General features: G+C 49.8%; 1 protein-coding gene across 4 annotated transcripts in view; it reads left to right on the forward strand.

Moving 5' to 3' along the window:
- Nucleotides 1-17,850, forward strand: part of ets1 (v-ets avian erythroblastosis virus E26 oncogene homolog 1) — a 37,739-nt gene extending 19,889 nt beyond the window's left edge. For 3 of the 4 annotated variants that reach the window (XM_076050013.1, XM_076050014.1, XM_076050016.1), the window contains 7 exons: nt 6,698-6,817; nt 7,367-7,567; nt 7,896-7,973; nt 8,272-8,517; nt 10,371-10,631; nt 14,392-14,510; nt 14,768-17,850. In XM_076050013.1, coding sequence (XP_075906128.1) covers nt 6,698-6,817; nt 7,367-7,567; nt 7,896-7,973; nt 8,272-8,517; nt 10,371-10,631; nt 14,392-14,510; nt 14,768-14,983 — 1,241 coding nt within the window. In that variant the 3' untranslated portion in view covers nt 14,984-17,850. The remainder of the gene's footprint in view (nt 1-6,697; nt 6,818-7,366; nt 7,568-7,895; nt 7,974-8,271; nt 8,518-10,370; nt 10,632-14,391; nt 14,511-14,767) is intronic. The other variant, XM_076050015.1, reaches the window with a different exon arrangement.
- The last annotated feature ends 4,965 nt before the right edge of the window (nt 17,851-22,815 follow it).

Consider the following 22,815-nt stretch of genomic DNA (forward strand, 5'->3'; position numbering starts at 1 on the left):
TTACGTGATTCACATCGTTGCGAGGAGGGTTGGTGGTGGTGAGGGGTCGGGGGGAGTGTCCAAAAAGAGAGAGAGAGAGAGAGAGAGCGAGAGAGAGAGATAACGAACGGAGCCTCGCTGCCAGACGTTTGATCTTCGACGCCCCTATTAGCGAGGAACAGGAAAAAAAAAAACTACACTGGGCTTAAAATAGAAAATCCAGCAATTTATCATCCCTGCACTGAAACCATTTAGCCGCTTGGACCGCAAGTCATTCCCCCCCCCCCCTTTTTTCTTTTTTCCCGGTGACATTAGAGGGAAAACAAGAAAGCTGTGAGAAGCGCATTAGCCGCTGTAAAACAGAGGCGGAATGCCGGGCACGCAACATGAAAACGCTGCGGTCTGCGGCAGGAATTTATTTATCGGCTGTCCATGTGTGGCGCACAGCTCCAGCTCCAACAGCCAGCGCACTCTCACCGTTTACATATACATACAGTACGTGTGTGTGTGTGTGTGTGTGTGTGTGTGTGTGTGTGTGTGTGTGTGTGTGTGTGTGTGTGTGTGTGTGTGTGTGTGTGTGTGTGTGTGTGTGTGTGTGTGTGTGTGTGTACATCGCACAATTAAAACCAGACAATATTGCACTGGCAACCATATGTATGTAGAGAAGAGCCGTAATAACAAGTCGTGTTTGTGTGTTTGTCTGTGTGTGTGTGTGTGTGTGTGTGTGTGTGTGTGTGTGTGTGCGTGCCTGCCTGCCTGCAGGAATGCGTCGGTTTGGACTGCAAATGGGGGCAAAGAGCCTGGTTGCGTGGAAGAAACGCTCCACAGGCAGTAAACTGTTTGTCAGATGTGTCGTGTGTTTGCTCCAACACCTAAACAGTCCCCTCTTCTGCATCCCCTGTCTGTTTACAGCGCACGTACGGCTGGTTGGTCGGCGGGGTTCGCGCCACCTGCGCTCGCCTCCTTTTTTTTTTTGTTGTTGTTTTTTTGTTTTTCCTGCTTGCCTGTCAGTTTCCATTGTGCCCCACACGGCGCGCGGCGAGACGCCGCGATGCAGCCGTCGCTCTCTTAATAATTAGCCAGCGTGTTAGTGACATCACTATGGGGTGATTTCCAAAAGTGCATCTTTTTACACACACTTTCCTAAAACTGTAGCAAGCACAGAAGCGAAGGGGGTTTGAGTTTTTTTTTTCCCTCCACACACGGCACGACAAGCCAGACATCAAGTACAGAATTTTGCACAACATTTGTGTTGTTTGAAGTTACACACATTGCTTGTGCAAGAAGCGCCGTCGGCCTCGGAGCGGCGTACCGCTTTTGCGAAAGCAAACCGAAGACTTCCAGTCAGGCTTCGAGCAAAAATATGCACAGCGGCAGCGGCGTCTGTCAGCCACGGCGCAGATTGTTGTTAAAAACGCAGCGGTAACGTCATGTCAAGTGCCGAAACGTTGGCACGAAGAGCCGAGTTAATTCACTTTCTCCTCAGAACATGATAAGGTTTCTGAAATGGAGCGGCGTGGGTGGGGGAGGGAGGTATCACTCTGACTGAGAGTGGGCTCCAGTAGCCGGGCTGTCTGCTGCGCTGGTGATGGTCCTGGCCCGCTCTGGTTTCATGGCCAGAGACAGATGTCAGCAGCGGCGGCAGCCGCAGCAGCAGCGGCGGCAGCTCAGGGGTCCGCAGCAGCTGCTTGACAGAACCGCGGGCCGCACCGCTGGAGGAGTGCAGCCAGGAGCCAGCGGTGCAGAATAAACCCAGCCATTCAGCAGCGCAGCACCGGCACTGGCGGTGGGATTTGGGCCTAGCACCAATAGGGAACCTGGCCCTGCTCGGATCAGATCGGCTTGGCTCGGTTCGGCTCGGGTTCTCCCCCCCCCACACTGACCTGAACCGGCCCTTCGTCCTTCATCTGCATCTATTCCTGGCGCTTGGCAGCGAGGTGGAAATCTAAACAGCAGAGCAGCGGCTGGCTGAACAAGCGCTGCCTCTCAGAGACCAGAACCCCCACCCCCCAACCCCCCCACCCCCACCCACTCTGCAGCCACCAGCAGAGACTTTATCACGCCGCCGCTGCCGCTGCCCTTGCTGAATGGCCCCCTTCATGTGGCAGCGGGTTTATGACCCGGCGTTCTCAGACCAGGGGTCCAGACGCTGATCTCCATCAAAGGCTCCCTCACATTCTGCTTTCACCTCTGCTCCGCCGTGGGCACGGCGCTCCCGACTTAAAGGACCCGATTATTAAACCCCCTCTTGGCAGCTGATCAAGAGCCCCGCTGACCCCTCCCCTCCCCACGCTCCGCTCTACCTGCCGGCATGGCGGCGGGCGTGTTCCGAGGGCGTGAGGCGACACCCTCGCCTGACCCTCGGCTGAACCCCCCGCTCACCTCACTCCCCGCAAGGACGGAGGGAAAGAGCGAGAGGCACCTCTGCCTGCAGGAAATTGACTCTTTTTGCTCCGCCCCCATTAAGGCCACAGAGAGAGAGAAGGAGCCAGACACTTCACACAGATTAATACTATAAAAGACTAACAGACCGTAGCGTATTCAATTCATTCCAAACTCCAGGCATTGAATGGCCTCTCAGAGACCCGGCACTCATCTATTTTTATTTTTTATTCATCCCCCCCCCCCCAACTCTCTCTCCGTGGATGAGTCCGGTGTCTGTGCATCAGTACACCCCCCCCCCCCCCCTCCGTCCCCCCTCCCATTCACGGGCTCCATCGACTCCATCGGGGCTATTAATAGCCCGGGCCTGCATGACAGAGAGCATATTGTCGCCTGGCTGCTGGGCTCTGGCCGCCTGCTCCTTGCTGCTTGTGTGCGTTGCATCATTGGCGAGCTGGTCCATGCTTTATGAATGAGCCGAGGCCTCCGCCAGAGGCAGGGCAGATGGCACCGGTCCCGCTGTGATGTCACCCCCACCCCTGAAAAACAGGCGAGAGAGGAAGAGAGGGAGCGTTGTGAGGCCTCCCAGTCATTCAGCAGTCGTTCATTCACTCGCTCCCTCTTCCCTCGCTTCCCCCCCCCCCCCCCCCCCTTCCCCTCCCGCTGTGCCCACCCCCGCTTTTCTCGTCCTGTGATGGGCTCAAATTACACTCCGGTGACTCACCCCTCTCCTTCCCCTCCCCGCCTCTCTCCTCTCCACACTCACTCACTCGCCCACCCCTCACCCATCCCCATGATGCTCCCTGGCTACGGTATCTTCCCCCAGCCAGGCCCAGCCCAGCCCAGCCCAGCCCAGCCCTGCCTTGCCCTTTTCCAGACCCCTGGAGCGGTCCTTGGCTGCGGACGAAAAAAAAAAAAAAAAAAAATCCCAATTTCACGCCAACGCTCTGGCGTGCAAAGGCAAAGTCAGTCGCAAGTTCAGCTCATGCGTGCATGCAGGCGTGTGCGTTGAACGGACACTCTGGCTTGAGGAAGAATCCCGGCGGGGGCAGAAGTATCCCTGTCCATTACTCATACTTTGGCGATGGGGGAGTGGCCGATCGATAGCTCTTTCCTGTAGGGCAGCCAGGCCAAACAGCAGTCTCAGGCCGCCGTGGCCATTCTTAGACTAGACTGCCTTATTATTTCTGCTCCGCTTGGGCGAAAAAAAACCCAAACAAAACAAATAAAAAGCAAAGAAAGAAGGTCGTGATGTGGTTCTCCTCCTCCCTCCAGACGTGGGTCTCCTGGATGGTAATGAGACCTTGATTTTGAAAGCTAAGTGGACGGGACTCGTTCTTTTTTTTTTTTTTGCGGACAGACGCCTCGCGCCGTCTAATGTGGAAAGTGATGACTTGTGGATGCTCTAACTCAGCGCACACTGACCACTCTGCGTCTAATGGGACTGGCAGGGCTCTGAAATCCTATCAGGACTTCATCACGTCTCGGGCCGAGCCGAGCTAATGGACGCAGGCCGTACATTAGCTCTGCCGCAGATAACTTTCACAGGGATCATTCCGGATCTCTTCCACACACACTTATCCTCCGAGCTGTTGGAGGGATTCTTGCTTTTTATTTTTTAACTTAGGCCGAGGGTTTTGACCAAACTCACCCTTCACCGGTTAAAGGCCTGAAATAGAGTCGTTCTCTTTAACTCGGCTCTCTCACGTCACAATGTTTGCGTATTTGGATGGCACAAAAGCAACAAGCTTGTTTTTTTTTTTTGTAATGCTTAGAAATGACGATATGATAAGCAGAACAGAAATGCAGCTGTTCATTCACATAAAAAGTCAAATCTAATTGTGCCTAGAAAACCTCTGAGTCAAATTGAATCTGGAGACAGCTGGACTGTTGCTGCACTTTCCTGACCTACATACTGCTTTCACTCCACTTATTTTTCTTTCACAATCCCACTGAGCAGTGTCATGCATTTCCATTAAAAAGAGAATCTTTAAAATGAGTTAAATGTTTCAGTCAAGTTGTCCTCAAAATAGACATTTTAGCAAATGCAACCATATCTTCAATGTTTCTAGCAGCAAAAGGTTAAAACATGTGAAAGAAACAATCAGATTTCACTTTCTGAAATCAAATGACGCGGCTTGACATGTTCCCCTCCTCGCTCAGCAGCCAGTGGCGGTTCTCATGCGTGTTGGTCTTTGATGGGGGGGGGGGATTTAGTGCTTAAGTGGGTCCCAGTCTGTGTGGGCGGCGTCTGGCTTGATAAAAGACACGGCAGTGTGGGGGAGGAGAAGGAGGGAGGAGACGGAGGGAGGAGACGGAGGGAGGAAGGGGCGTTGAACGGTTTGAAAGTGCAGACAAACTCCCGCTTGGAACGGCGCTGCCACGTTTCTGCCCTCACATCAAAGCGCAGACTGTCTGAGCCCCGGCCTCGTCTCGCTGTGCAGCCCCTTCGCACCATGTGTCTGTCGTTTTTTTTTTTCTTTTTTTTTTTGAACAGTCGTCCTGCGGGCAACTTTGCTGCCTGGGTTAAAGAGCTTGTCTGTGGCTGCGTGGCTCCACTGAGGTGGTTGTCATCCGTACAAAGGTGTTTATTCCTGTTTTGTGAGAAAACTGCCCCTTTAATATGCCACATGAATGATTATTATCCTGCGTTGCCCGTACGAGACGGAGCGCTGCGTCATTACGTCTCATCTGACCGGATCAGTGGAAGAAGCCGGAGGCTCTGCGTCCTCGGCCGCTGTACTGGGCCTGTGGCGTTGCATGGCTTCCTTCTTCATACACTGTAGATCAATTGAATAAAAAAAAAATAAAAAATTGGGGAGCAAAGATCGAAACGAAGAAACTGATCATCAGCTGCTGCTGCTGCTGCTGCTGCTGCTGCTGCTGCTGCTGTGCATTCGAGCAGCTGAGGTCGAGTAGTCGGCTAGCGGTGAAAAAAACGCCTGGGCTGCACCAGTGGTGGCGCTGTTTGGCGACGGTGCAACCGAGTCCGCCGGCAGCGTCGATTCCGTGCGAAACCTCTTGCGTTTGGAGGCCCGAGACGACGCTGTTGTGTCTGCGCTCCACGACGGCCTCACTTGCTGTCGGGCCTCTGTTAGGAGCTCTTTGTGTCTGTTTACGAGTCATCGGCTATAAGTCGCGGCCCAGACTCGTCTTTTTAGCAGCAATCTATTCTAGTGTTTCTAGCTGTGGGGGGAGAGATTGGGGGCATGACTTCTTTACTTCTTTCTCTCTCTCTCTCTTTCTATTTCTCCCCTTGTCATCGCGCCTTCCTACCACCACACACACACATACACGCGCAGACACGCCATACTTCTTGCAGCCGGCTCAATCTAATTAGATGAGCGCGAGTCATCAGGCACTGTTTAGAGCCATCAAAGGGAGCTCTGTTCCGCTGCGGGGTGCCCACTGGCTGTGAGCGGAGAACAGTGAGGCCAGTGTGTGTGGCTGGGACCGACCCCCCCGCCCTCCCGCCCCTCCACTCTAACCCACTGACCCGCCCCCCCTCCAAACCCAACCCCAGTAACCGCGGTGACATCACCGCCCGGTCCTTCGACCCCCGTGACCCCCTGCGGAGTGACCGACCCCAGAGTCCTGGGCCCGGTGACAGTAGGGCCCACTGTGCAGGCGGGTTGGGGGGGGTCGCGGTGTCGCGGTGTCACGGTTTGGCACCAGGCGCTGCGATCCCACCCAGGAGATGCTGCGGGTGGAGGAGAGGTCAGTGTTTGCGCTATCGGCAAACAGGGTCTGCGTGTTTATTTACGCGCCGAGCGCCAGATGAGTTGGATTTGCTTTAAGTCGGAGAGAGAGAGAGAGGAGGTCGTACGCACCCCCCAGTCCCACCCCCCGACCTCCTGCGGCATCAGGCGCTCGTCGGCTCTACACGCCTCTCCTCCGGCCACTCAGCCACCGGCTGTATCAAAAAAAAAAAAGGAAAAATTTGCACAAGAGCGTCGTTCCCATGCTGCGCTGGGTTGGGATTCTAAACACTTCTCACCGGGCAGCTCTTGTTTACAGTGATTGGCTCGAACACAGAGACGCTGTCTGTCTAGACGGGATGTAATTGTTGAGCCGTGTTGTTGATCACGCTCTGATACAACTCTGTGTGTGTGTGTGTGTGTGTGTGCCAATGTCAGTTTTTGTACCACATGCACCAGCGTCTCTTTCCTCCCTTTGTCTTTCGTCGCCGAGTCTCCAGCGGTCATTGCGATGATTCGAAGAGGCACGTCGCTAATTGTCATCCAAAATGAGTGGCGCGTTCCAAATAATAACAACAATAATAATGATATAACTCATAATGACGTTGTCATGGTTGTTTGTCACCTTTGATTGGCAGATCCGGAGTGTGGCGACGTCCCCTTGTTAACTCCTGGCAGTAAAGAGATGATGTCCCAGGCTCTGAAGGCCACGTTCAGCGGCTTCACCAAGGAGCAGCTGCGGCTGGGTATTCCCAAAGGTAAGACTGTCAGCCAGCTTCTTATCAGTCGGAGACTTTTTCTCTTTAATTGGGGGGAGGGAGTCGTATCAAACGGGAGCCGTCACAAAACCAGCTCACAGCGGCCCGTTTTAGCTCCGCCGGTGGAAGCGTCTCTTTCAAAAGCAGGAGACACCCAGTTACCACAGCTGTGGCCTGACTTTATAGTCACTGCAGGCAAACACACACACACACACACACACACATTTGGTGACAGACAGCCAAATAATGAGCTAGAGTCCCTTTAGTGTTTTCAATACTGTGTCCATCAGTCTGAGAGTGGTATGCGGAGACAATGTTTTTTGCATCTGTTGTCTGTTGATGGACTTGTTAGTGGCAGATTTACTGTGTGATAGCTGCCGGTGGCGGCGGCGGCGGCGGCGCTCATCAAAAGATCTGAGACGACGCGTGATACAGCCCGCGGCAGAGTTTATGGCGTCGTAAAACACGATCCTGGCCGAGACTGACTGGTGGAGTCGGTCAGTCCATAAACGCCGACAGAGTCCAACGCAGCGTGTCTCCGTGTCTCAGATCCCAGGCAGTGGACGGACCAGAACGTGGCCCAGTGGCTGGCGTGGACGGTGAACGAGTTCAGCCTGAAGAGCGTGGACTTTGAAAAGTTCTGCATGAACGGCGCCACCCTGTGCGGCATGGGCAAGGAGCGCTTCCTGGACCTGGCGCCCGACTTTGTGGGCGACATCCTCTGGGAACATCTAGAGATGCTCCAGAAAGGTGAGGCCCTTTTACCCCCCCCCCCCCCCCCCCCATGCATTCTCACGACGTAGCAGCGAGCGGGAGGGTCATTGGAGATCAGACCATAAAGAGAAAAGAAAAAAAAAAAAATCACACAATTAAGAGTGATATCACTGCTTCCTACTGTTGGCATTTACCAAAGTAACCGGAGCCAAACAGGAAGACATGCTGGATGGGGAGGGGTTGGGGGGTGGGGGGGTCCCATTAATTTTTGATAACGCCGGATGCAGTTACATGATACATGAAATCAATGGCCAGGTCACTGACTCTTTCTCTCTCTCTCTCCCTCTATCTATTTTTCATGAAGAGGAGATGAAGCATTACCCCATCAATGGACTGACCTCCAACTTCCAGGAATCACGCTATACCTCAGACTACTTTGTCAGTAAGTAGCCGTCGCCGCTCATCGCCAGCCACTCAGCTGCTAATAGCGGGAGCCCTAAGACGTGACCGGGCGGTGATGGAGGAGGTGTGGGCTCCTGTCGGGTCATTGAGTGTTTGAAAAACGTGTCTTTTCAAAGGGCTTTTATTAAAGAAGAATCTGCTAAGATAAAGATCCCTGGGCCCAGATTTTTTTTTTTTTTTTTGTGGCACGGGCTGCTTCCCATTGGCTAAGAGTGAAGTCAACGAGACGAGTGAACTCTCCCCTGAGATTGATGGTCCTCCTCCGATTGTGTCTCCAGGCTACGGTGTGGAGCATGCTCAGTGTGTCCCCCCTTCTGAATACTCAGAGCCCGGCTTCATCACGGAGTCCTACCAGACGCTGCATCCCATCAGCTCGGAGGAGCTGCTGACGCTGAAGTACGAGAGCGAGTACCCCGCCGTCATCCTGCGAGACACGCCCCTCAACCCGCTGCAAGCGGACTACTTCACCGTCAAGCAGGAGGTGGTGTCCCCCGACAACATGTGTGTGGGACGCCTGAGCCGAGGTGAGGACGCCGGGCGCCAGACGGGGAGACCGTCCGCTTTTTAGCGCCATGTGTGAAAAAGGTTTTTGCAAAGGGGAAAAAAAGTTGAACTTCATCACAAATGTAACAAAATATAATTGAAAAATGACATACAAATATAATATACAGATTAGAAAGAATATATGCACATGATAAATGTAATGAGTACACAAAAATGTACAATGTAATGAATATTATGATAGATAGATCGATTTTGGAGAAGAAGGTTGTGTTTGCGGTTGGTGCAGAGCCACGTTGTGCTCTCGACATCGTGCTGGGGATATTTAAATAGAAGAAAAAGGATAGGAAGCCGGCTGTTATTGTCACACCGATACGAAAAACCCAAAGCCGCAGCAGCTCCTCGCGCCGCTCGCTCTTCATGCGAGGTGTCTTTTCCCCTCCACTCGAATCGACTTTCTGGGTAAGCGGGTCGAGGTGCCATCCTCCTCCTTCCTCCTCCTCTGCAGGGTTTTCTCACGAAACAACCAACGCCTGAATGTGTGGCCTTGTTTTTCTCTCTCGCCGAAGTTTACAGAGGAATTAGCGGCGCGGTTTACATTTAAAGACGCAAAGCCCGGATTTTTTTTTTTCTGTTTTGCCTCTCACAGTCGGGCCAGCTGTACAAATGACTAGCATGTGCCGTGTACACTACACGACCCCCTCCTCTCCCACCGCCCACTCCCCCACCCCTTAAAGCACGTTGTCCGTGAGCTATGAGGTCCGATCCCTCCGTGCGTGACGCAGGCTCCTCCGCGTTTGTGCGCTTCCCTAAAAAAAAAAAAAAAAAAAAACGTGGGAAAGTATTTGGACCGATAGCCACATGTGGCTTCAATTACAGCCGCTGGACGATTTTGAGGATTGGCGGGTGGGTGGATGGGGGTTTGGTGGTGCATTATCTGTCACTCGATAATGTTTGGCCGTTGAAAGGCTCCTCTTATCTTTCCCAAGGTCTAAAAACGGCGATGGCAATTTGCGCCATCATCTCCCGCCCCTCCCCCTTAAAGTCGAGCCCAGCTGGGGGCCGTGGAGGGGGAAGAAGGAGGCTGACGGGGGGGGGGGGGGGGGGGGGGGGGGGGGTGCTGCACAATACTGCGAGTTCTGGTCGTGCTCCCATACCAAATAAAGACAGTAAAGACAGGGCCAGTATTGGCAATACCGATACAATAGAGATGAATCATCAAATGGCTAAATCTTGAATGAATTTACGTGAGCTTTTAGTGTTTTCATGATTTACTTTTTTTTCCGTTTTGGCTTATTCATTTACAGAATAACATGTAAAATGTTTTGCGAATTTTGCAAGGTTCAAGCAAATGTCTTCTTAAAGGGCCAGTTGTTTTTCCCTCCATTCAATTTTTTCCCCGCTTGAAATTATTGTCACAATCATCTCATGAGAAACAATGTAAAACAAATAGGACACAACCATGTGGTAGTTTGAACAGGCTAATCAATGTATACAAAAGCAATATCTAGATAAAGGAGTAAGATTCTAATTGCTCAATACCAGTTTCAATATTCAATTCTGTAAATATTGGATTTTAATTTTTTTATTTGGAATTGTTATATTTTATTGTTGATGGTGCTGCTGCTATTAGCACACAAAACATTGATACTGTTCCTGTCTTGTGTTTCAATTGCTGCTGTAACAACACAAATTTCCCCTCTGGGGGGATCAATAGAATTTGTTCTATTCTATTCTAAAATCGCTCAATACCACTATCAATATTCAAATCAGTACTATCTACTTGTATCGATACGGCCTCCACTAACGGGGAGCATTACTGGCATCTCATGGAAACTTTTTCCAGAGAGTAAAGTTCCTTTCAATGCCTCCTCAGGTAAGCTGGGCGGCCAGGACTCCTTCGAGAGCATCGAGAGCTTCGAGAGCTGCGACCGGCTGACTCAGTCGTGGAGCAGCCAGTCGTCCTTCAGCAGCCTGCAGCGGGTGCCGTCGTACGACAGCTTCGACTCCGAGGACTACCCCACCGCCCTGCACGGCCACAAGCCCAAAGGCACCTTCAAGGACTACGTGAGGGAGCGCTCGGACCTCAGCAAGGACAAGCCGGTCATCCCGGCGGCGGCGCTGGCGGGTTACACAGGTGAGAGCGACGGAGTCGATGCGACAAGGCTGCGCTGTTTGCTTGTTTGTTTTTTCTCCACCTCCCAAAAACAACTTTTACGTTTCAAGAGGCAAAAAAAAGACCAGTTGAAATGATCTAAAGCAAACTGCTTTTATTATGTTCTTACATAAAGTTTGCATACTTCTGTCCCTGCTTGTCACTGCTGCTCTTTGCCACTTGTTGGCGCTCTTCAGACGCCTTGGTGCACTGCTTATAGAACGCAACACAAACCAAAGCGAAGCAAAAGACTCGCTGGCGGCTCGACTTCTGCATATAACGAGAGCCAGAGAATACGTGGCTCCTTCTTCTTTCTTCTTTTTCTTTTCGCTGACTTTTGTTCTGCAGCGTCTTCTCATCTGCTTCCACATTATCTGTCGCCCGCATCTCAACCTTGTTTTTTTTTAGTGTTTTTTTTTTTTCAGGTCGTCCTAGCAACGGCAGAGATATGTAGAGAAATCACGCTTGTCCCTGCACACGGAGAGTAAAATTATCTTCACATCTTACGAGGCACCTTCACACACACGCACTCGTACATGGCGAGTGAGAGCTGGTTCATACACGTTTTCCAGGCTGAGGGCGAGATGTGGAGATACCTGCAGACTCTGCAAACATCCACGCTTGAGCTCTGCTGTACAGTTTGATCTAAGAAAAGATGCACGATATATAAAAAACACAAAAGGAAAAAAAACGAAGCGCAGATGATATTTTTAACAGTTTTGCACTGATAAAGAATTTTTAACCCAAACGCTGCTTGCATGCAAACGGCGACATGGTGACTTTTCATATTTCCGTCCTTCCTTAAATACCATAAAAACAGAAATATTTGGAAATTTGTCCAAGAGAAACCAACGGCAATGTTTCTGCGAGTTTCAGCTTTGGCTCAACTGCACCGCTACTCTGAATCTCAAGGAAGACTTAGTTTGAGCTTTGACTCGCTTCGGTATTCACTCAAAAGAGTTCAGCCGCTCGTAACTGAAGCATCTGGGACTTTTTCCAGCCGTCTTTAAATCAGAGTCACAAGGCTGTGAGATGGCCAGGAGAAAAAAAGAAATGAAAAAAAAGGGGGGGAAGTCCAGGCAAATTGCTGAAGGATCATTTAGAAGGCGTGCATCAGACATCAGCAGACCGCTCCGCAGTCGGTATGTGCATTAATTGGCCGTCTATAGGGCTATTGGTTCAAACGCTGCGGCGCAGCACAATGACTCATTCATTCCTAACAACGCTGGAAGAACGCCTTAATGCACCTATAATCAAATAACGGCCAGCGAGACGGCCTGAAAGCCTCTTTCAGACCCATTAGGCGCAGCGTCGCACTCGGCCGGCAAACAAAGAATATTGCACCGATGAACGGGATACGTGAGCCGAGGGGGGGGGAAAGAGGCTCGTCGAGCTTGCAGAGGTTTTTAGTGTGGAAAAGACAGAAACCTGCGTTAGAATGTGAAAAAGGTCTTCATGACAGCCCGACTCGGTTTTGCTGCTGTTTCCGTTGCTATGGCACGACGGGCAAAACCACAAAGAGCCGGAGTATGAAAGGCTGCCGAGTGATTCATGCCTTGTGCGAGCAGAATGGACGTCTTTGCAGTATGGAGACAATGGTGGAGATAGACATCGATGGGGTGGAGAAAAATCATGAATAGACCCAGATTTTTATGAAAGGGGTGGGGGAATAAATAAGAAATTCCACACGGTCGGATCCCGTCCATTTCCATGTGTTTAAGTCAACGGAATAAAGCAAACGACGGCAACAAAAAAATGAACCCTCGAAATAAAGAGGTCGGCCCAGGTAAATAAAATCTTGAAGCGATGTTTTTGACAGCTTCGCTCGGCTTCCTGTCACCGTCTCGGTACGACAGGTGTGATCCAGTGTGTGGTTTCCTGTGACAATTTGCCACTTGCACCTCTTTCTACAGTAACGTTAGCAGGGTTTTATAAGCTTTTGCTTCCTTTCTCTCTCCCTCTCTCCCTCTCTTACTCCAGTTGCATAAAGCTCAGAATGTGTTAATTAATGGTGAAATAACAGGTGAAAAAGCTCTTACAGCTCACCCGTAACTGAAAGGCTGCCGATATAATCCAGTTGTGTAATGTCAGTGGAGGCTCTGCTACACCTGTTCTTATCCACGTGACCTTTCTGGAGAAAGAATCCCACGTACACCAACGTAAAAAAACAGAACAGACTAAAGGACACAACTTGTCTCCATTCTGCTCATTTGGTCAAGTGTCGCAATGACTCTGGTCGGTGTCGTCGGAGGCAAATCAGCGACGTTAACGCTGCATTTGTTGCCGTCAAAGGTACAACATGTTTCTAATAGCTCGTACCCTGTAAGCCAGCACACCAGTAAGACTTTTTTTTTTTTTTTTCAAGTTGCCACAATAGTTTTATCTGCACTCTTTTCCCATGTCAAAGTCTCGCAGGGTTATCTTGGGAAGAACAGTGTTGCAGAAGTGACTGAGTGACTTTGAAAGTTTGGCCCATTTGGCTGAAAACACTTGAAATATCTTCACATCTTCCCCTTTCTTTTTCAGCCACATTAACACAAAACAAACATTCCTTTTCTCCTGCTGCTGAATTCTTAACACCGCTGTGAATGAAGCCGCTTCAACACGTTCTGCCACGCCGTCGTTGGCCTTTTCAATGAGGCCCATTGTGCAACGGCAGCGTATTTTTGGAAACATTGATTCCCTTTTTTTTTTTTTTTTGTCGTTAAAGGGTCGTGTACCCTCCGGCGTGAGAGCTCTGGAGGCTGCTGGTCGCCCACTGTATCAGCCACAGTTACAGTCGCACACCCTTGGAATGCGAGTCAAAGCCGGCGGGGCTGAAAGAGCGCCAGTGTTGAGCTGCCGCCCCACTTTCCATTTTCCGAAAGGCCCCCGCTGGCCGCCGCCGAGCACCTCGTCCAATCCGACGGGGTCCCGTGCGTTCGAAGCCGCTCGCGCCTTTTTTTTTACCCTGAAAGCTCCCGTTTGTGTTGAGTAAAGAAAAAGGGGGTGCAAGTCTGGTTTTTGCGACAGCGAGGTGGCTCTGGTGCACTGCTCAGTTTTTTTTCTTTTTCTTTTTTTTTTGCTGAGGCGGTGTCGCCGCATAGGCAGGTGTGATTTCTGCATGCGAGCCTGAAAAGTGGGTGGGTTGGAGTTCGTGCAGGGAGGGAAACCACAAGATCAAAGTGTCCCTGCAAAGAAACTAGTTCAGACGCAAGAGCAAACTTTGTTTTTATGCTACTCTCGTTTTCTTTTCTTTGTCTTTCTTTTTTTCTTCTTACTTGTTACTCGGCTCAGCCGCCGCCGCCGCCGCCGCTCTTGTCGTCTGCGTTCGAGCACCGCGGCTGTGAGTCTGAGGGAGGCCCACAGGCCGGCCCTCTTATTTTAAACCGGTGATTTCATCGGCGTGGAACTCGCGCCGACTCCAGATTCTCATTCTGCGCCGGGCAGACGAGGGGAGGGATGATGATGAATGGAACTCTTGTGTTTGCCGAATATTCTGGTTGCCGCTGCTGCTGCTGCTCCTCAGTCTGACCCAGATCAGAAGGTTTACATTGTCCCTTCCGCAGAGACAAGTGAATAATTGAGTGAATAAATATTTAACATTTTCGAGTCCGGCAGAGTCACACTTTTTTCCCGGATTTGCCTTTTTATTTCACTCTTTCCTCCCATTTCTCCCAGTTTGACCCACCTAAAGGCCTCCACGCTGTCACCGCCTCGTTTTAAAAAGCACTTCTCTTCATCTTCCTCCTCTGTTCTGCAGGCAGCGGCCCGATCCAGCTGTGGCAGTTTCTCCTGGAGCTGCTGACCGACAAGTCTTGCCAGTCCTTCATCAGCTGGACAGGCGACGGCTGGGAATTCAAGCTCTCCGACCCAGATGAGGTGAGGGGCCGCGACCCCGCCGGTCACGGCTACACGTGCTGGGAGGTCCTGAGCGCTTGGCCAGATGAACAAGACGTCTCGGAGCTTTTTGCTTAAAACAAACAGGGCGCATGCCTGTCGGAGGGAGGGCCGACTGGGCTGGGTGTGCGTCTGTAGGAGTGCACGGCGGTGACTGAAATTCTTTGATTGCTTGAGAAAACATTCTGCTGCCCTGCAGCGTCTCACCGGGCGTCCCGTCCTCTTGTGTGTGTCTGTAGGTGGCTCGGAGGTGGGGCAAGAGGAAAAACAAGCCCAAGATGAACTACGAGAAGCTGAGCCGCGGCCTGCGCTACTACTACGACAAGAACATCATCCACAAGACGTCGGGGAAGCGCTACGTCTACCGCTTTGTCTGTGACTTAAAAAGCCTGCTGGGTTACACCCCCGAGGAACTCCACGCCATGTTGGACGTAAAGCCGGACACGGACGAGTGAAGGGAGGGTGAAAAAAAAGAAGAGGAGAAGAAAAAGAAGGATAAGAGAAAAAGAAACTCGACGTAAAGTGAACATGAAAATGTTAAAGAGCCACGTGGACTGCGGCTCGTAAAGTGGTCTTAACTGTTCTATAGAATCAGTCAACTGTTTTTTTTTTTTATTGTTTTCAATTGTGGGGGACCAAAATGTTTTTGTTCATTTTATTTTATTTTTTTACTTACGAGGAAATTGTGGTTGTTGTCATCTTCACACTTCTCTCTCTCAGACCAGGTTTTTTTTTTGTTTTTTTTGTTTTGTTTTTTTTAAAGAAGGCACAAACCCAAAAAGCCTGCACTCATCCATCCCCATGTTGCATCGAAGACGTGCGTGGGTGTTTGTGTGATTGCGCGCCCGTGAGTGTGTGCGTGCATGCGTGCGTGCGCACACTTCAGATCAGTTCTGCTTGAGTAGCACAGCAGTCAGAAGAGACAACCGTGATAGAAATCTGAAAAGGAAACGGGGGAGGAAAAAATGATATTGTTGACGGTCAACAGATGACAGAAGGAAATAGAAAGGAAAAAAGCTGTTGTCCAAAGTTGTCAAGGAGGTTTTAAGTTCATAGTTACAGTTTGCAGCCATAAACCAAAAAAAAAAAAAATGTTTTTGAGAAGTTGGTGCCAGTATTATTTCATCCGTCTCCAGAGCGTCTCTCTCTCTCTTATTTTTTTCCTCCATGTTGATGAAGGTTTAACGGCGCAACCAAAGGTTCAGAGTTCATGGTCGAAGGCGTCCCGCTCTCTCTCTCTCTCTCTCTCTTTGAAACCACTAACTGGAATGTGCTGATGCGTGCAGCGGGCCGAGCGGCTCGGCGGCGGCTCGCAGGCCGAGGTTAGTCATAGTGCGAGAGTCTGACAGGCAGGCGAACTGAAAGCAGCCGTTGCTCCCGAAACCGACGGAATCACCTTTTAAGTGTCAGCCACATCACACGAGTCGTGACTGAAAGAAAGCTGTGCAGTTTTTTTTTTTTTGTTTTTTTTTTGCATAAAGCACCAGTATTAGCGAAACGTGGACAATCTTGTTGGTTTTCTCGTCTCTTGACATTTTTTTTGTTTGTTGTCTAGTTTTTGTTGAGACGTTGTTGGTTTGCCGTCCATGCGGATGAGAAGTCTTTGTCAGTTACATCAGAATTAGCTGAGGGAGCAATTTGTTTTATTTTATTTGATTTGTTTTTTACCAATTCCTAAGAATGTGCAGCAGAGGTCTTTTTTGGGAGAAAAAGAAGAAGAAGAAGAAGAGAGTGGGAGAGGGAGAGGTTGGGCCTCAGAAACAGGGATGGGCAATAAAAGTGAAAGGAAGAGAAAGGTGAAGGTATAAATGAAGGTGACGGACAGGAAGCTGTGGATCCTGCAGGTGGTTGGTCTGTCTTGGGCAGGGGAGCTCCACGCAGGTTTTGGGCCCAGACGGAGACACACATGGGACCCGAGGCAGACACTGGTGCCAGGTTGTACCTCTCAGAGTGGGACCATCTCCAGCTCCGCATGAGTAATTCACGTAGTGTGACTCCGTGTTTGTTTTGCTTTTGAAAGAGATTTTCTTTTTTTTTTTCTTTTTTTAGTTATTTTGGTTTCGTTTCAGCGAATTGGCAGCAATTGTTTTTTTTCCCTTACTCGTTACCTCCCAACACAGTGGCCTGATGGGAAACGTCAAAAATGGAATATCATCTTATTGTTTACAGTGGCTGAGTGTACCCCCTATCCCCCCCACCCAACTCCCCTCTCATTCTGATGGATGGAAATAGCTTGTGAGATGTCTATTTGTACAGATTGTGTTTCATAATGCTTTATTGAGGAGCAGATTTAGACAAATAAGCGGGGGACAAAGCCGGAATAACAACCAGAACCCTTGTGAGGTCTCGGGCCGCGGCGCTGCTGCGTGGGTACCAGCCGGGTGGACGGCGGTCTGAAGAGCGTCGGCAATGAAGTTGGAAAAGCACATCGGGCTGAGGGGAAAAACCTGGTTGACGACGGAGACGTCCACTGACTCACCCGCTGTCGTCCCACCACCAAAAGCAACAAAACCATTAACGAGCTGCACTGTGCTTTTCAGACTTTGCTGCACCGACACTGTTATTTCTTCTTCTCTCTCTCTCTCTCTCTCTCTCTCACTCTCTCTCCTCAGTGTTTCTCCCCAAAGAAAAATCCCTCCTCCCCTCCCTTCCCTTCCCCGCCTTCCCCCATTTTCTCCCACGTTCAAGAAAAACGTTCTGTTACCTAAAACGTTAAGCGACTTTGTCAGGAAAGTGTTGTTGAATGTCACAGATTACAATCTACTGCAGGTTTTATATGTCAGTGTGTTCACTCCAGTAGTTTGTGGCATATGCATATCTCAGTATGGATCCAGAAGGAAAATGAAACTTATTATTATTAATATTATTATTATTTTTTGTTGTTCCAGATGTCGGATTTTTTTGTACATTTTATAGTATTTCTGTATTTTTGTTATGAGATCATCTTTTATTGTATTTAGTTCACAAAACCTTTTTTTTTTGTTTTTAAATATTTTTCAATAATTTATATTTTATAAGAGACAATAGATGCAGACAGCTGGTGCTCTAATGGGACTATAAAGGTAGTGCAGGACAAAATAATGTAGCGATTTCTCTATTTTGTTTTGGTTGGTTTGTTGTTTTTATTGATTTCTTTTTATTTTGTTCTAATCTTTTTTATACAGAAAAAAATGGACCTGTCTGCTTATGAGAAAAAAAGGGTGATGCTGGCCCATCAATGATTTCTGCTGGAAAGGTTTTATAAACTGTAGCTTCTATTTCTAAAATGTACGTAATGTACTTCAAAAATGCTATAAAATATACGTGAACAAGAATTTCACAATTCCCAGTGTGATGTTACAGTTTTTTCATATTGAGACAACTATATCACTATTAAAGTCATTTACAGAGCTTCTTCTAGTCTTGCCTGGGGAGATTCTAAAGGGGATCTGCAGCAAAAGGAAAAAAAAGAAAAGTAAGGAAACAAGTTTTGGGGGGGAGGGGGGGGTGAGTTTTGCACAGCGTGGTTCTGTTTCCAGTTGCAGACTTCTGTTATGGCTGTGGTGCAGGATGGTTAGAAGACGTAATTGCCATTTCGCAGCTGAAATGGCTGAAATGATCAAAGTGCCATCAAACGGCGATTGAGACGAGCCACGAAATCGATGCAAAAGCTGTAAAAAAAAAAAAAAAAAAAAAAATCCAACAGCGTGCATGCTTGGATGGAGCACAACCACCAGCGTCACAAGACTTTTCCAGTGGGAGTCTTCCAATAAGTCAGTTCACAATGATTAACTCTCACAGTGTTCTGTGTCGCCATGCATACATTTCATTCTGCATCGTAAGTTTTTTTCAATCATCAGTACAAACATACGATGCAATCCTTTGCACTCAAAGCACAAACACACACACCAGTTCTCATCAAACAAAAAAGTATAACATCGGCCAGTCGGGGAATCTCTGGACTGCTCTGTCGAAAGAAACAAAACGAAAAAAAAGGCCGCCAAACTTTCTCAGTGTCACTGACAATTCAGTGCACTGTTCCGAAGGCCACACTGGAGCTGCTTCACACGGGGGTCCGAAGTCCCCTTTCAACTACATGTCGGAGGCCTGGTGTGTCCAGATTTTTCTTTTTTTAAAGAGTGTGTGTGTGTGTGTGTGTGTGTGTGTGTGTGTGTGTGTGTTTGTGTGTGTGTGTATCTGTGTGTGTGTGTGTGTCCCACCCGCGCTGATGAGGTGACGTCAGAGCAGCGCCGGCACACTGGGGCCCATTCATGTGCTTGTAACTCGGGGCTCATATAAATTCCACTGTCGATAGGAAACACGCAGGCCTGTGGCCCGCTGCCTCCAGCCGCACAGCTGTATGGCCTCCGCCGCTCCCGCCGCCACAGTCTCGGAGCCAACAGGCCGGCTTCGTCTTTCACGAGAACATAACGCGGCGTTTATGGAAGTGTGAGAAAAATGTGCTTTAATCCGCGCGCGTTCGATTGCAAGTCAAACAAAGCGGCGGCCTCGACTCTCGCGCGCGGCACGAACTGGATGAATAACAGGAAGCAGAGCGAGCGGTGCGTGACTGATTTTTACATACGTCTCTTGCCACTCCAACACAAACACGGGGGAGCTGCCTTTTGTCAAAATCACACAAAAAAAAAATCATCTCTCCGTCAGGATGCGCCGCCACCACTGCCGCCGCCGCCGGTGTTGTGGGCGGGGGGGCAGGCCGAGGTTACCCAGGTGGCTCTTCTCCGATTCCACCTCCTCGGCAGTGAGCGGGACCCTGATCCAGACCAGACCAGACCAGACTAGACCAGACCGGTTCACATGGCAGCTCTCAAAGCTTTTAACGGTGCACCTTCCAACAGGCGTGGAAAAAAGGAAAAATTAAATAAAACCTCAAACGCTATGACAGCCAGCGCTTGTTTCTGCTCACACCACCTCCAAACTCTCACACAGAGCCACAGGGCTGCCCTCCACCAAAACTCCTGCCCTCCAGGAAAGAGGGAAAAAAAAAAAACCCTGCGGTGATTTAAGGCCGTGATAAAAAAAATAAAAAAATTGAGACGCAGCGGCGGTGGAGGTGGTGGTGGTGGTGGGGAGCCGGGAGGGAGGAGGTGGAGGCCAGTGAGTGCAGGAAGCGTCTCACCTGCCGTGATCACTGGCGAGCCTCCCGTCGCCGGCAGCTCGTAGCTCCTCTGCGAATGGAATGTAGGCCTGCGAGTCGGATTTCAAACCTAAATATTTATCTTGAGGGTCTCGCCGAGATACATGTGTCTCCTGGGAGGACGACGGGTGCGAGGGCGGAGATGAAGCGGTGCACTTGTGCTGAAACCCGCGAGGTTCGGAGGTGGCTGGAGCGAGAGAATTAGGTGCAAATTGAATTTCATGAGTGACTTTCAGCAAGGGGTAAAAAAGGAGTTTATCTTTTAGTTCATCCAGCTGATGGTGGTGTGTTATCCTTCCTGACTGCCGAACTGATCTTTAGTCGGAATGATGGCTTGACCAGTCAGGGTAAAAAAACAATAAAAAAAGCATCTCCTCATGACCACAGGCCTGATCGCGTCACTTCTCATCTTCCTGTTTTATTGTGAAAGTCTGCCTTCCCAACGTCCTGTGCTGTCCTGTGTTAGCCCCGCCCTGCCCTGATTAAGCTCACCTGGCCCTCGATCGCCCCCTGCTGTGACAGACCCTCAGCCAGCTCCACCTTGTTTGGTGAGTGTTTTTGTGTTTTCAGCTCCCCAGTTTTGTGTTTTTAATTCTCATACTTCTGCCTGCACGACTGACTTCCTGGTGTCGACTTTTACCGATTCTAAACCAAATTAATTAAACCTTCATGGCCTCTGACTCTGCTATTCTGGTCTTCAAAGTTTCTCCATTGGTTTACTTCACTACAATATTTTTTCAGAAGAGAAGTGGCCCTGAAAATTTCTGCCTCTGGCTGGACTGAAGGTTTTTTTCTTTGTACCTATAATATATGTACCTTTTGATGCACTCTGACTACAATGTGCTGCTTGCGCCACTTAGATATTATTTGTGTATACCTTCACACTTGACGCTTTATATTTAATCTAGAGCCACCCTGAAAACGTAGCAACCCTCGAAACTATCAGCAGCATCACAGGAAAAGTTGGCGGTTGCGTTTCGTAGTAAACGACTTTTTGAAGTTACCTTTGCAACTCTGCGGTGCAGGCAGCTTCACGGAGCACTTGTGAGATGTTTCACGGGTGTGGTGCCACTTGTCTGTACTTTTTCTTGTTTTGTTTTTTCTAATGAGAAGTGATAAACACAGAGAGAGCTCCTGAACACGGCATGCTTTAGGAAATGCCCCTGTGAGAAAGTACAAAGGAATAGAAACTGTTGTGGAAGTGGTGTTGGACCACTACAGCAGCTCTTACTCTCATATGTGCCCTTCAGCAAATTAAATTGACCGTTTTGCCAATTTAACACTCATCTGGTGCTCGGCAGCAGATTCGCTAAGTTTCCCCAAGCAGGCCGCAAACCCTGCAGACCTGGATGCAGTCACTGCCAGTAGCAAAATATTTGAATTTCATAATGGTGGCTGTGGCTGTGGCGCATTACACAAGTAGAATTAGAAGACGAAGAACAAATAAAAAAAATAAAAAAATGAACCCGAACTTGAGAGTCTGCAGTCAAGGCAGCAGTTTGTATTTAGTAGAAAGGCCTTCCTCATCGATGCCCACTAGTGGTTCAAGGAAAACATAGAATAAAAAAGATGCTGCAGTTGTCTTTGAAACTTTTCAAAAATATTTTTTGGACATTCATTTGTTCTGGCGCAGGCCATGAGGCGGACTCTAAAGCTCTGGAATGCTCCGAGTCCGAGACCTAATGGCCGCTTGGCAGAGATAAGAATGAAACACGTCTATATTTATCTTGACCGCACGAAATGAAAAGCCACTCCCCTCGGACGGAGGAACCCTGTGACGCTCGAGAGACCGGCTCAGTGGTTCCATTACGCAGAGAAGTTGTGAAATATGGCCAATGTCTCCCAGCGGGGCCCCGGCAGTCCCACTCTCAGCGCTCTCGCCCGGGGACGTCGTCGTCGTGTTCCATTGTCCATCACAGCCGGGCCGGGACGAGTCGGGCCACGGCCGAGTGCTGGGACATGAGTAAACAGAGTGAGATCCACCATGTCTCCGCAGGCGTGACCCTTCTCATGGACTGGAGTGTAAAGGAACGTGCACTTTTTGCCTTCTCGGCCTGGGACCTGCACCAAGCAGAGAGAACCCAGTGTTTGATTCAGATGCCAAAACACATTTATGGCCCAAGGCTGTTGGCTGTCGGCTGCATGATACCCAGAACTGAAACCCTCACGGAAAAAAGAAATTAAAAGAACTCCTGATAGTCAACATAAAAAAATGTTTCAGTTGACATTTTTCATTGAAAATGGTCTAAAACCAGCAGCAATATCGCAAAGTTGTGATTGCCTCGTGAGTTCATGATGTTTAGCGACAGCCGCTGGTCTCTGCATTTGCTCTTGGCGAGCGTTTGATCAACTTCTTGATCCCTTTGGAGCTTCTCTGTCCTTTGATAACTTCATTTGTTTTGCCACCGACCTGAAATTGTCTCGGATAAAGCGGCCAAGAGTCGAGGTTCACTCCCAGCTCCCTCCTTCCTCTTCCTCTTCCTCCTCGCCTTGCCTTGTTGTGCCGGAGACGTGTTGAACCGCACGTCTCGGCAGGTGCAGCCACTGTATTATGCCGCTCGTGGAGGCCACATCCAGGCCACTGTGTGTTTTGGCTTCCCATTTGCATTTTTATTGCCATTGTTGCGTCCTCGGTTAATACACCGTCGACTCCCGGAGCCGCTGCCCGGACCTCACGGCCGTCACCTCGCCGTCCCGCCTCCCCAGGTAACCCCTGTGGCCCTGGCATTCCAGGACGGAAATGGAGTGTCCTCTCATGTTAATGTGGACTTTCCGTTTGCTGGGATGATTGATTTGTGCGGCGGAAATGGCAACCGAGTGGCACAATGGAAGAAAGAGTGGGATCTTTGTGAGCAGGTGAGGCCGCGTGTGAAGTGGAGCGTGACGGAGTTCAGGGTGCTGATGAGAGGGGGTGGAGGGGTGGGGGTGGGGGGGGGGTAGGCGAGGAAAGACGACGAGAGATGGAATGAGGGGTTGGGTGAGGGAGGGTGGAGGTTAGCGGGTGAGGAGGAGTGTGAGCGGAGGGTTTGGGAGTGCACGCTGACGTGGACGTGAGTGGCGGGAGATGGAGAGCGTGTGGAAGCTCTCGGCCGCTTTTGCACTGTAATGGAAGACGTCAGGAGAGAAGAAGGAGGTCTTTCACCTCCGAGT

Source organism: Nelusetta ayraudi, unplaced genomic scaffold (assembly GCF_046127955.1).
Source record: "Nelusetta ayraudi isolate G7.1 ecotype Tasmania unplaced genomic scaffold, CSIRO-AGI_Nayr_v1 ptg000120l, whole genome shotgun sequence".
NCBI classification, from domain to species: domain Eukaryota; kingdom Metazoa; phylum Chordata; class Actinopteri; order Tetraodontiformes; family Monacanthidae; genus Nelusetta; species Nelusetta ayraudi.